The 13,958-nt window shown below is 40.9% G+C and overlaps 1 protein-coding gene across 1 annotated transcript in view; it reads right to left on the bottom strand.

The window, feature by feature from the left end:
* The window catches only part of fbn1 (fibrillin 1), a 70,615-nt gene extending 59,467 nt beyond the window's left edge, over positions 1-11,148 (bottom strand). Inside the window, 6 exon segments of the mRNA XM_038701350.1 lie at positions 5,587-5,682; positions 6,245-6,340; positions 7,262-7,360; positions 8,735-8,817; positions 10,341-10,622; positions 10,833-11,148. Of these exon segments, the coding sequence (XP_038557278.1) occupies positions 5,587-5,682; positions 6,245-6,340; positions 7,262-7,360; positions 8,735-8,817; positions 10,341-10,531 (565 nt within the window). The 5' untranslated portion in view covers positions 10,532-10,622; positions 10,833-11,148.
* Positions 11,149-13,958: the final 2,810 nt, after the last annotated feature.

The following is a 13,958-nucleotide window of genomic DNA, read 5'->3' as shown; positions in this document are numbered from 1 at the left end:
ACAACAATACAATACCCAAAAGACAACAATACAAGCAAGAAAACATTGAAAAGACCAAAATACACATTTAAGATAAATAAGTAAAATAGAACCAAATAAAAGGGATAAAATAAAGTCAAATAAGATCGGGAAAGGCTCTCCTACAAAAGTATGTTTTAAGAAGGGACTTAAAAGAGTTCACTGACTCAGCCGACCTGATTTCCTCGGGCAGGCTGTTCCAGAGCCTCGGGGCCCTGACAGCAAACGCTCTGTCCCCTTTAGTTTTCAGTCGAGACTCTGGAACAGACAACAGACCTCTGCCCGGGGATCTCAAGGTACGTGCTGGTGTGTATGGGACTAAAAGATCAGAAATATAACAAGGCGAGAGGCCATGAAGAGCTTTAAAAGTGATCAATAAAATTTTAAAGTCAATTCTAAAACACACTGGGAGCCAGTGTAGTGAAGCTAAAATAGGGGTAATGTGGTCATATTTAATATATATCGAGTTCTGGACAGTCTGGAGTCGATCAGCAGATTTTTGGGTTAAACAAGTGAAAAGGCTGTTGGCAATAATCCAGGCGTGATGAGATGACGGCGTGTAAAATGGTCTCGGTGTCCTTAAAAGTTAACATAGATCGATGCTATATTTCTAAGTTGATAAAAACATGATTGAACAAGCTTTGTGGTGTGCTGCTGGAAATTTAAATTACTATCAAACCAGACACCAAGGTTCTTTACAACAGGTTTAATGTGATTTACTAGGGAACCAGCAGACGGCAGTATTTGTTTTGCCATCTGCTGGGACCCGATGACCAGGATTTCTGTTTTTTCTGAGTTCAGCTGGAGCAAGTTATTTGACATCCATTTTTTAACTTCACAAAGGCAGTCGGTAAGTGAACTCAGCATTTCAGGGTCTGTGGATCTGACGGACAAGTACATTTGTGTGTCATCAGCATAAATATGAAAAGAAATACCTTGTTTATGGATAATATGTCCAAGGGGAAGCAGATACAAGGAAAACAAAATGGTCCTAAGACCGACCCCTGAGGCACACCATATTTAACTGGACAGAACGAAGAGACATAGTTGTTTACAGACACACAAAACTTCCTATTTGACAGGTAGGATGAAAACCGACCGCGGCTGGACCTTATGTTATTAAAGTCAGCTGGAGAACAGGGAGAGAGAGGTATTTTCGACAGCTGTAAGTAACGTTATTGCCATTACTGTGTCACAGTCTAAGATGCAAAGAACATTGTTGTCCGTTGTAAAGTTTTCAATCGCGAACAGTTCTACATTTATACTTAGGCTAATTGAAGCATCAGCTAAAGCAACACAGCAATGTGAAACTCAGAGAGAAACTCCGTCCGCTGCTGCCAGCGATGCTTGGACTCATCGGGAGCGAGTGGCGTTATAATAGGCTATCACCCAGTAGTGGGCCTAAGTAAAGGGACACATCTGGTTAAAGGTTTTGGCACGTTATTAATTAATTTCTTGTGAATGGTTGTGACAAGGTTTAGGCTATATAAGGCCTTTTCACACGGGTCGCTCTGCGCTCCTCATCAACAGACAGGCAAACGAGCGCTCAGCGAGGTAACCATGGCAACGGCTTCTGTGTGACTGGCGCGATCCTGTTAAACTGTCGCGGTCGTTCTCGTCTCAGGCACACGCCCGCCCGCTGCCAGAGTTGAAATGTCAAACTTTTTCCTACAGTTTCCAACAGATAGCGACTGATCAGCTGTTTGAGTTTCCTGAATAATATAAGTGTTTCTTTAACAGTCAGGCCACCAGGTCTTAAACAGGCAACAACCTTTGCTGCTGTCTCTTATTCATTAAAAATCATCTATTAACTTCAACTGAACTAATTTGGAAGTTAGTAGTTACATTATTTAGTTATAGACTCAATTATTTCATGTTTCATGTTGCACATTTAGCTGTTGGAGTTTGGTAAAAAATTAATACAAAATAATAATTATTATAGAGAGGTTGCGATGGTGCAGTGGATTAGACCCTTGTCTTTGATTCCCACTGCAACACATCCATTAAATAACTTATTGTCATGGGTCCTGCTTTACCTTCCATGTTAGAGCCACCGCCAGTTTAATCGGGGTGTCGGGTGGTCTCAGTATATTTTCCTGCTTTTTTGCCCTTTGCCAGTCACATGCCTGATTAAGTAAGGGATCAGAATACTTCCACCACTGCTTTCAACAATGTTTAAGCTTTCAGACAAGAAACCAAACCATTTGACAGGTATCTTCTGTAGCTACTCAAAGCCTACATTATGTGATTTACCTTAAAATCAATTACAGGAGCTATGGAAAGTTTTTGCATGGCGCCCATATAAACTGAGTACAGCAGACTGTGTAAAGAACTCAAGTGTTTCTTTTCATCACTGTAAGATGTATGCGTAATTACAGTTGGGCTGCCACACATAATCCATCTGACATAATTCCTGATTATTACAGCTGTTTGTGGAGGAGAGGAAGCACTAAAAACACAAAGATCTGAGCATGAAAATGCAAATACAAGCGCAGCACCTAAACAGTCAGCTGAGGTAAACAGGGAGAGGCGGACGGCTTTAGGGTGAAAGTGGTGTCATTTCATCTGTCATTTTACTGTCTCTCTGTGAACTGCATACAGCTGGGGGATCCACCCATGTCCTGTACATCTGGGAGCAATCGCACGTGTTCACACATAAATGCACTCAAACACACACACACAGAACCTCAACCAATGGCCCAACCCCTCATCCACAGTCTAGCCAGAGATGACCTCAAAACATTTTTTTAAAGAAAAATTTTTGTCTTGTTTTTGCTTTACTGCTCTACTTTTGGAAACACGTCAATTATGTTAGCTGCTTCTGAAAACTTGCATCTTAATATGGGAGCAGGTAGTTTGTTTTGACTCTCATTAGCTAGTGATTTCATGTGTGTGCAGAGGTGCAGTTACTTTTGGAACACAATAGAGATGTTGGCTTCCTTAGTGACCGGTGAGATTACGCACAACAACAGCCTCGGTGTGAACAGGAGGGAAGCCCGCTGGGAAGTGGGTCAAAAGAGTTTCCTGGATTAACTCCAAAATGTTTGCACACACCCACACAAAAATCTGCCCACCTTTTTCACATCCACCCTCCCTTATTCTGCCACTTGGTGATGCTCACAGCATCCTTACGCAGAATATGTGCGCATGCATTGGTCTTATATCAGGGTGGGGCCTTCCCTATTGGCCTGTCAGCAAATTTCTCCATCCTCCCAGGACTAACAAGTTAAGCACGCACTCAAACACACACAGGACACACACTTTTGGTTATCTATCTACTGAGGTTCGCATTGGGCTAGAACAGACCCTAATAGGGGAAAGTCAGTGACTGCTGACTTATTGACTGTGTAACTCACGTGTCACTATGTTTCAGGCCAGTGTTTCACCACCATCCCAAGTGAACTCAATTGCGTCACACCAAAAGCTTGACTTTATTGCTCTGTAGCTGAATGACTCTGCAGGAGAAGCAAAGAGCCCTGTGTGCGATTAGCACCAGTGTGGCTGGATCTCACCAATCCCACATTCCAACCTAAATCACATTTGCAACCAACAAAGAACACGTTGAAGTACCAGGCTGCATTTTCACTGCCGTCAGCTGTGCCTGGTGGTGGGACCACTGGTCAGCAGACCATCAGTCACTTTGGCAATATAGCTCAAAGTCACAAAGCTCTGCAGTCGTGATGTGTTCATGTTGAGCCATGATAGCAACAGGATCTTTCCATATCCAAGAAAACCTCTGAGTCCTGAGTGCAGCTACATCTCCTCTGGTCAGATCATGTGTTTGTGGAAAACCTTGTTCGTGCTAATATGATAAGATCACGCCTAATAGGGTACAGTTCTGTAAATTGCATTAAAAACAGTGTGGGGTTGTGTGCATGGATGTGTGTGCACATGTAGTTTATATATGTGCTTGTGTTTGTGTGCGAGCACAATGTCTTTCCCTTGGGAGGTGATGGATCGTAGCCAAGGAAATTCCAGTGAAAGTAACTTAACCCAAAATGCCACTGTATTCGTTGGCCTACTTTCTCTACCTCTCTTGCAAAATAAAGGACCAAATAACTGATAACTTTCCGGGCTGAAAATACAGAATATTTTCATTATTGATCAATCTATTGTAACTATTTTTATTAATCAGTCAATAAAATGCGACAAAATGTGATTGTGAATAATGCCTATCAAGTCCCCCAAGCCTAACATGACATCTTCAAATAGCTTAAAGAGTCCAAAACCCAAAGATATTCAATTAGCAATGACACAAAACAGAAAAAGCAACAAATCTTCACCTTTCAGAAGCTGGAACCAGAGAATATATATTCAGCATTTTTGCTGAATACTACATTAACACCCTGCACTGACCAGTTCAGACATATCAAAATCTTGGATAGCATGGAAACGTGAACACACAATGACACAAATGAATACCTCACGTCTGTCCGGCACAATATACTCTTGTTAAGATGAACGACTGAAAATGGAAGTTAGTCTCCAAGCAGCTGTTCCCAGACACACACAAACACACACACAACAAAAAGTCTGCCTGTTTCATAGCAGACAAGAAACCACCATTCATAAAGCAGCAGACAGTTTGCATGCTTGTCACCTTACATGGCAAATCAAAGTTTTAAAACCAAATGTGGTTGAATTCTTTACCCGTACATGATTTCTTCATCAGAAACCATTACACAAGACACAACAGCAGAGAGTTTCTGAGATTCCTTGTGTTCACCGGAAAAGTATGAACAGCTAGAAGATACTGTGGGTTGAAAAATAAAATTCTTCATTTGAATTCCTCTACAGTCTCACAAACTCTTTGGCCAAGCTTCCGCAGGAAAGAGTGGAAACCAAAGTTACAACACGTAGAAGTGTGCTTCTGCAGATAAGGCCTGGCGTTAACCCACCAGGCAACCAGATAGTGTCTTATTCGTTGCAGGGTTGAAGAAAACACTAAAGTAAACCAAAGGACAAATCCTTAGGCAAACCTCACTGACAGGCTCCTGAAGCAGGGCCTCGTTAAAAGGGACATTACTAATTAGGAGCTCTGCTGCAAATCCAAATATTAGCTTTACAAGGTCACCACATTGACCTCTACAGGTCATCACCACCACAGACCCCCAGCACATACACAAAACACACACACACACACACACACACACACAGACCTGCATATGAGTACGCTTCACTCACAAACACAGCGCATGCTGCCCTTGCTTTGCGTGTGCTTGTATACTTTGGAGCTTGCTCACATATGCCAGAGAGCAACCACAGGAGGTTGGGAGGTCTTCAGTTAACAAACAGCGCACATTTAGAAAGACATTACATTCCCCAGAACGTCGTTTTAGAGCAGATGTGGAAAATAATGGTCATTTCTGAGCTCAAGCTTGTCATGCAAATGTTCCACAACAAACCACATTCCTGGAGCCACTGGCATTACTAAGAAGGAATCATCTTCAGTCACAAAAAACAACCGCCATTCAACATCAAATCACATTTGTAGAGCACAGAGACAGTGTGATGTAAGATGAGTAAGGAGAAATGCTGAGTACTGCAGTGTGGCACTGATGACTGTACCTCTCTCACACTGAGCCCCGGTGAAGCCGTAGGTGCACACACATCTGTTGGGAGCAACACAACGTCCTCCATTAAGACAGCCATTTTCACAAACCGCTGGAGAAGACAGGAGAGGAAAAACAAACAATGAAAGAAAGAAAGAAAACAAGGAATTAAAAGGATATTTCTGGTTTATATAGCTTGGGCTTTATGTTTGTAGTTTTGGCCATCATTTACATTGGTTATGAGAACATAGTCACAATCTGGGAACAAGCAGCCATCAATAATACCAGCTACACACAAGCTAACAGTTTAGGCACATTATCTAAACGTGAAAAAAGTGAAAAAAGTGAGTACAGCCGAAAGGCTGTTGATGATCCTTCATTAAACAGGAAAACAGTGAATACACAACTACAGGCTAGCGGCTCTGTGAGGCTGTATTGGGCACAGCAGGGCTTTGAGAGCTAACACTAGCATGGCAACATACTGTTAACATGCTGTTGTTTAGCATGCTCGCCGTCTTAGTTAATGTGTTAGTATGCTAACATCTGTTAATTAGTATTTAACACAAGCTTAAAATGAAAAATGTTATAAATAGAGGTTATATTGCATATCTTTTTCTGAAATTATGTCAAAAATAATAAGTGTGTCACAGTGATCTTTTCGGGATGATCCTTACGTTGACCACAGTGGTTTCCCACGTAGCCTTTCTGACACAGGCAGTGGTCCTCAGCACATGATCCCCCATTCATACACCGAATATTACAGTGCTGGACTATAGATAGAACAATACAAACACATACACACAGAGCAATGTTGGATTTAAATTCGGAGTACACAAACATACACTGCAGATTAGATGTACAAAATAAACAAAAATCACTCTGAACCTTGGTTCTTTGAAATGTCATGCTAAGATATAATTTCCTAGAGGTTTATGGTTTGCAAACAGATGAGCACATTAAACTGAAGCTCTGTGAGCTGCAAGAGAGCAACATGGAAGAGAGGTTGACTGTGGAAGTCAGTTCCAAAACACACATACATACACACACACACACACACACACAATCAACTCTTACACACAAACACACACACAAACATGCACACAAAAACCCACAAGATTGACCGCTATTTGCAGGAATGTGATTACAACATATATCAATTGCTTGGGGCAGTTTCAAGGGATGTATTTAGGAGGTTCTTTGGCTTAGTATCTCATATTTTTGTACCATGCTAGTTAGTGCTCATTACTCATGATGAGGAGAAGAAAACTTAAGAAAAAAGATGCAAACAGCACAGTGGGGTCTGAACTCAAACAATATCAGCCAATTACAGTCTCTTTCATGTATATCCTTCAGAGGAAAAAATATGACATGGCTGCATATTCTGTCATCTATCATCTTTCACAGTTTGTCATTATTGTTGCTGCATGGTGAAATGTTTTTCTAAATATTATAGATCCTTTATATTTATGCAAACAATAGGGTGTGGTGGTATAGGCCTTGCTTACCAAAAAACAGTTGTTTCGACATACATGCCTATTTACATAATTCATAACATTAACGTGTTTATGTTGGCCAAGTACTAGTTAACCCCTCCCCATCTATGCACACTATAAAATAAAACCCATCAAGCTGATGATAGCAAGTGTCGAAGGAGTTCACTCCTTGGGAAAAAGGAGGTGCTGTTTAATGACCTGACTTGGATCCACAAGATGGGGCGATCTGGCCATTGGGACAGGTGCACATGTTGGGTCTGGAGCAAAATCCATCTCCACATGAACTCCGGCAGATTGCTGCAAAGAGGCACATGACACAACATAAGCAACATAAAAATGTTCATTGTCTGGTGCAAGATAAAATAACAGTCCAATGCTCACTTTATGGTTGCAGGATTTGTCTTGATCATGCATGAGAGAAACCCCATTGCTTATCAGCCTGTCTGCTGCAGATTTTGAATTTCAAGTCAAAATTTATTTGGTGCAACTTAAGCCATGATCAAAACCTCATACTGAACTCTCCAGTATTATTTCAAAACTCAAACAGACCACAGTCCGAATATGGTCAAATGTTCCCTTTAACCTTCATCATGGTTAAGTTACAGAAGCCCGCTTGGCAACAGAGCCGAGCTATTTTCTTCTTTGAGCTTTGTTGCCATAAATGTGTACCAGTGTGTGTTTTCAGTTGGTTCTGGCTGTTATTCACTCAGTTGTTCTCTTTCCCACAGACTGTAGTTGGCAGGTCCCCTGCCCCCAGCTCCCATCAGGTAGAGTCCAGCCACTGACCCCTATTCCCTGAACCCCACTGCTAAACAATGTCATTAGAGCCGCGACAGGCATCCGGCCAGCCGACCAGCCAGACTGCAATCACACAACTCTACAGCCTCTCAGACCTTCCTGCCGACTGAGGGGGAGAGAGGGGGAGAGAAAGGGAGAGAGAGGTGGGGAGGAAATGCAAAGAAAAAAGAAACCACTGCCAGAATACCTGAGTAAATGGACCAAAATGAATGACCACTACCCATTTGTTTTAAGTCATGCTGTCGGCTTATCACCACCATTAGCCACACTAACCCATTGGTAATGTAAAATTATAGGGTGACCAATAGTAATATTTTGTTTGTACCTGAGTAAAGTTCCAAAGCTTACTTTTTCACCTGTTCAAACTTTATACCATCTGAAAGTAACTACATTTCTGAAAGTGTTAGCCGTCAGGATTATTAATGTTCATCCATTACTTGAAAACTACAGTGCAGTCCCTTGTAAGTGAACCTATAGGTTCCATATGATAGACTCACTGAACAAGTGCAATAAATCAAGGAGAGTTACATCTTTACTATAATAGTGCATTTTATTCCTGCTATTTGATATTACTGTTCAAGAGTGCAAATTTATTTATTTATTATGTTTATTATCTATTATTTATTATATCATTTTTTTCATGTGCTGAAAATAAGTGAATATTCAATCCTGGTTTGCAAGAGTCACATTCCTGTTGGATTTTTTTCCTAACAAAGTAGAAAACTTCAGGTAATGTGTATGATACTGGGTGGCTCCAATAAAAAAAACAGCAGGGTGCTGGTCTCTGAAAACTACTGCTGTTGATGATCAAAGCTCAAAGTTCTACCTGACCTGAATTTACAATGGTACTCGAATAATGGAGGTAATACTCACGAACAATGCACTGGTTTCCTCCCGTCAGAGTCTTCCAGCCTGGGCAGCAGTAGGCGTTGTTCCTTGAGCCACACACATTTGGTCTGTTGAAGACGCAGCACCAGAAGGTCAGTAATCCATGTCACACAGTTCAGATCACTCTCAAGTCTAGACTTTATTTATACACAGACCATAATCACAGATTTGTCTTTCGTCTTTACAATCTATGCAGCATATAACACCCTCTGTCTTTAGACACTCTATATCTGTCTACTGATGGAAGCTTAGTGATCATAGATCCACATACTTCACCCGCTCATCAGTGCAGGGTCAGGGTGTAACCAATCACAGCTGACATTGGGCGAGAGGCGGGGTACAACCTGGACAAGTTGCCAGTTCATCACAGGATAGGTCAAAATATAAAGTTTATATACATATTAAGTAAATTTAAAGACAAATTATAGGGTATTATTTTTTACCCCTGCAATTATAACATGACCCCTTTGATTAATCTTGTTACCCACTGTGGAAGTCTCGAGCCACTGGACTATGCTATGGTAATTGCAACTGTTGGGTGTGGCATAGCATTTGGCACCAATGCAAAACATTGTTATTGAGGAAAATATTACGCTGCACAAGGTGCTGCAAAAGAATTTTGACGCACCTATAAAAAACATTTCATCTGACATAATGGTGAACACCTGGGCCATCCTGCCACCTACAGGTATGTGACAGGCCTACATGAATGTGAATTTGTAATCACCTGCTGAGCATGTATTGACTCAGTGTATATACTGTACAGTGTAACTACAAAAAGATCCATCATGTCAATAATGAAGGCTGTTGGATCTTTGTAACATTCTTATAGTGGTAAGTCAGCATGAGACAGTGTGCATGTCGGTATGCTCTTCCTGTCTCTAAACCCAGATGTTCTGATAAATTAACTTAAAGTATGTCAAATAAAAATGCCAGCAGAGAATGCTTATTAAGCTGTCTACTGTATGACCTTCATCAGCTGTTTGCTGTCATCATTGGACATAGCCTTCTTTATTTTCTTTTCTTTCTTGCTTTCCTTCTGTCTCTCTCTCTCTTATTCATAGGCACGCACACACACACACAACCTCTCCAGCAGTGACCCACTGTGTACAGCTGCAGATGTGATTTATCCACAATTGGGGTGTGGTGTTTTTGGCCTGAAAGCGGATTAGGCTGTTAGTCTCTCTCTCTCTGTCTCTCTCTCTCTCTCTCTCTCTCGCCACAGCCACACACGACCAATGGCCTCCTTTGTTTGGATGTAATTTATTATTGCAGTCAGCAGGAATGTGATAGTCTTGCCAGTATTTAATTACAAAACTTTGCTCCAAACTTCCCATCACAGACAATGTCACTCATGGGTCTCAGTCTGCCTTATTAAAAAACACACACAAGTGTTTTCTGACCTTCACTGATCATGAAGGTCTAACAGGTTATACATGAACACAGCAGACACCTGCTCCGAGCCAGAACATGAAACACAGAACGAGTTAAATTAAAAGTTGGCATAGAGTGGGAGAGTGGAGAAAAAGAAAAGAAATGAAAAGAAACTGTTCCCAAATTGGACTAATGAGGATTATCATGGTCACATTACCCTCTGAGGACGTCCGTCCCTCCCCTCCTCTTGGCCCTGCTGGCTCTGGAGTCGGTCTGCTTGGTCATCAGCTCGGTGTCCCCGGTGTCCACCACCTCTTCTGCGTCTCCAATCTCGGCGAAGAGCGACAGCAAGGCCACTAGAGCCACGGCCAACTGCAGCAGCCGTCCTCTACACTTACTGTCCGGCATATCCACTTTTAAGACTAACTCCAGTGCTCGGTGCAATAAAAGTCTCCTTAACTAGTTCCCCAGCCCCGTCGACCTCAGTCTGGAGTCAAAGCTGCAAAACAATATTTTTTTAAAATGGTAAAGACGCAGGGAGTGCATGAGATGCGCACAAAAGAAAAACAACTCTGCTGCACTCTGAGAAGTAGCGTGACATGACATCTTCCATTATTAAGTTAGGAAATCATTCAGCTCAGAGTCGCAAAAGTATGCAGTGTAAAAATGATAATGTGCAAAACTGCGCAGGAGTGAGCCGTTACTTTACCTTGTCTCCTGAACAGGAGATTCGCCTCAGACTCGACAGAGGACTGCTTCACTTTTACTTGCAGGTATTGCTGAATAAACGTTTAGAAGAAAACTGCGGAGAAGAAGAAAAGTCACTCAAACCTTTCGCTGAGCTGCTATAAATAGATGTACATCGTAACTTTTGGAGTCTGGTCGTGCGCATCCAGTTGTGTGTTGACTTTGCACAGATAAGTTAGAGGAGCTGATGCATTCCAGAGGATGAGAACGGTAAAACTGTCACTGTGTCTCTCCCTCACAGCAGAGCTGTTCCCTCATCCCTGCTCTGCTCAACTTTCCCCAAAACTGTTTTTTCCTTTCTTCCCCTGCTCTCGCGATACAAAAGCTTCAATGCAAAAAATGCAGAAGTTAAGCTCTGGACCTTTAGCTTGAACTATTAACTGTTATATAATAATAATATAGTCAAACCAGAAAAGCTTGGAAGAGGAAGACAAAGCTTCTAATACACTTCTAAATCAGTGTCAAAGTTTGATATAAATATCATAAATCTACTATGAGATATTATTTAGCTTTTTTTTGCACCTGTTCACAAGTTACACTTCCTAACAAGACATGCTCTATAGATTAAACAGTTAATGAGTTGTAATTAATGATTAATTAATGTTTATACCTCATTTACTAATTATTTATAATTACACATCATTAATAAGAACTGATAGGTTATCAAGTTTTTAAACATCCCTCTGGCTGGTATTCTTATCTTGTATTTATCATAATGTTGGTAGCCCTTTATTAAATGCTTTAGTACTGGTATTAGATGTCCTGTAAATATTAACTCTGTGCATAAAATATGTTTTGAGGAATTTTGTCCATTGCAGTGATAGTTTTCACACACACTGATTCATGCCTACAGCCACACCCAGCAAATATAGAGTCAGCCTGGCTCCTCTCTCAAGTATGCTATTACTCTAAAACCAAGAGAAACTTCCTGACACTGTATATTCCACTCCATTGGTTTCCACCATCAGCTTTTTTCTCCTTCTTTCTTCTCTTCATTATTATCCACATTCTCCTCTCACACTTGTCTGAACACAGCTGCAGCTTGCTGTTATTCTTAGTTTATGTGTTGATTCGGCACATTAGATTTTGTAGTTTTGTTCAAGATAATAGTTACATGAAATATCTTCTTGGTCAGTGCAAAGTTGAAACAAAAAAGAAAATAGTGATGGCCTGCCTAAGCTGCTTCAACAGGCGTCTTGCCTTATGTAGTATTTCATCAGGATATTATGAATATATATAAATCATTAGCTCAACTTCTACAACTTTTCTTTTCCATCCTCTGACACTCAGGTTGAGGCACGCATCTCCACTAGCCTTGCTGACATCTCCAGTTGGACGTGTGCCCACCACCTCAAACTTAGTCTCAACAACACTGCACTGCTTTTTTCCCCCTGGAAAGTCCTGCCCTCTGCAAGGCCTCTCCATCACTGCTGACAAGACCACGTTTACTCCTGAACATACTGCCAAGAGTCTGTGTCTGCCTCAAGACAACCAACTGTCAGGCAGCACCCAGAGTGCAACCACAGTGCAATGTTGCAGGTTCGCTCTCAACAGCTTCTATCCAATACAACTTTTTCGAATCAGTGTCCTTACAAAGCTTCTTTATTTTTTTAATAGTTATGTCTTGATTCGACTACCACAGTTCTCTCTTAGACAGCCTCAAGCCCTGTGAGCCCCCACAGGGGCTGGTAATCGCTTCACCGAACCCCAATGAACTCATCTTCCTGCTCGCTACATAACAGAGGAAATGAACATTGGACATTCCTGCATGTTACTGAACTCACTTCTGAAAGTAAATATTCAAGACTTTAATGAGCTGATGATACTTTAGTACTTTACTAATTAGATTCAAATGCTTGTGTTATCAATATAAAACTCTCTCCTGACTTCTGTCATCAGCTGAATTAACTTACTATTTCTGTAAAAAAAAAATAAATAATAAAATAATTTAATTTTATGCATGTATTCCAACTTGATTTAATTGTCTATATGATGCCTCATTCCCTACTGTCTTAGAAGATTATAAATATCTTGACCATCATCCAGTGGTGGAAGAAGTACTTAATTTTACTTGGGTAAAAGTAGAAAAACCAGCGTAGAAATACTCTCTTACAAGTAATGCATTTAATATTTTACCTAAGTAAAAGTACAAAATTACTGCATTAAATAGGGGTGTGACAAGACACTTAACCCACAAGATCAGACCAGACGAGATTCGAGATTGGGTTCAAGAGAGAGACGAGACAAGATTTTAACACTATTTTTAAGAAATCTTTAATGCTGAATTATGTAAAAATTCTGAGCATTAAACACTTTATTTCCTGCATTTAGATGAATTTTTCTGCACAAGTTTATGGTGATATTTTATTTTATCTATATAAAGACAAACACAAAATTCAGGTGGCAGGTGATGATTCAAAATCTATAACAGAATATAAATCAGTGCAGCTCTCAGTCGTTCTATGCTGCCATCAGTTTCTCCTGTAAATCAACTTATTTAATATCATCCCTGCTGAGCCATGATTTAGTCTTCCCTCCTCTTTGTGTCTTTGTTTGGGGAAGTAACCTCTTTAAATGTGACTGTGGCACCTTTTCACCATAATGACAAATTATTTAATTTTAATTTAGTTATAAACTCCTGGACTTTAACTCCTGTGTTTCACCAGATTTTCTGCTCATGGTCAAAACTTTCTGCACATTCATAATCTCTCCCACATATCTATGTTCTCTGACATGTCCAGGGAAAAGGCAGAATATTACCAGACTTAACGTCATCATTTAATGAGAAGTCTACCTGCCCTATACTCTGCTGTGTATTACATTTTTGATCCGCTGGTAGTCACGTTATCCCCTTCAGACCGTTTGACCGACGCAGTTTGGGACTGCATGCTACATGTGAAACCGAAAGTAAATGAAAAACTTCTGACCAGGCAGAAATCTCACCACAAATCCACACGTTAACTTCCAGTGCAGCTCACAGTCCCAGACAGAGCAGACTGCGCTTCAGTTTTTAGATGTTTATGTTGAAAAACTCTACCAGCTACGTTACCACTCCTTACAGCTGTCTGGACTCACAGCGCGAGCGGTG

This window comes from Micropterus salmoides, unplaced genomic scaffold (assembly GCF_014851395.1).
Source record: "Micropterus salmoides isolate LMB-PRFRI ecotype aquatic unplaced genomic scaffold, ASM1485139v1 Ms_hic_scaffold_6, whole genome shotgun sequence".
In the NCBI taxonomy this organism is placed as follows: Eukaryota; Metazoa; Chordata; class Actinopteri; order Centrarchiformes; family Centrarchidae; genus Micropterus; species Micropterus salmoides.
Note: the sequence above shows the minus strand (reverse complement) of the source record. Positions and strands in the feature narration are given on the sequence as shown.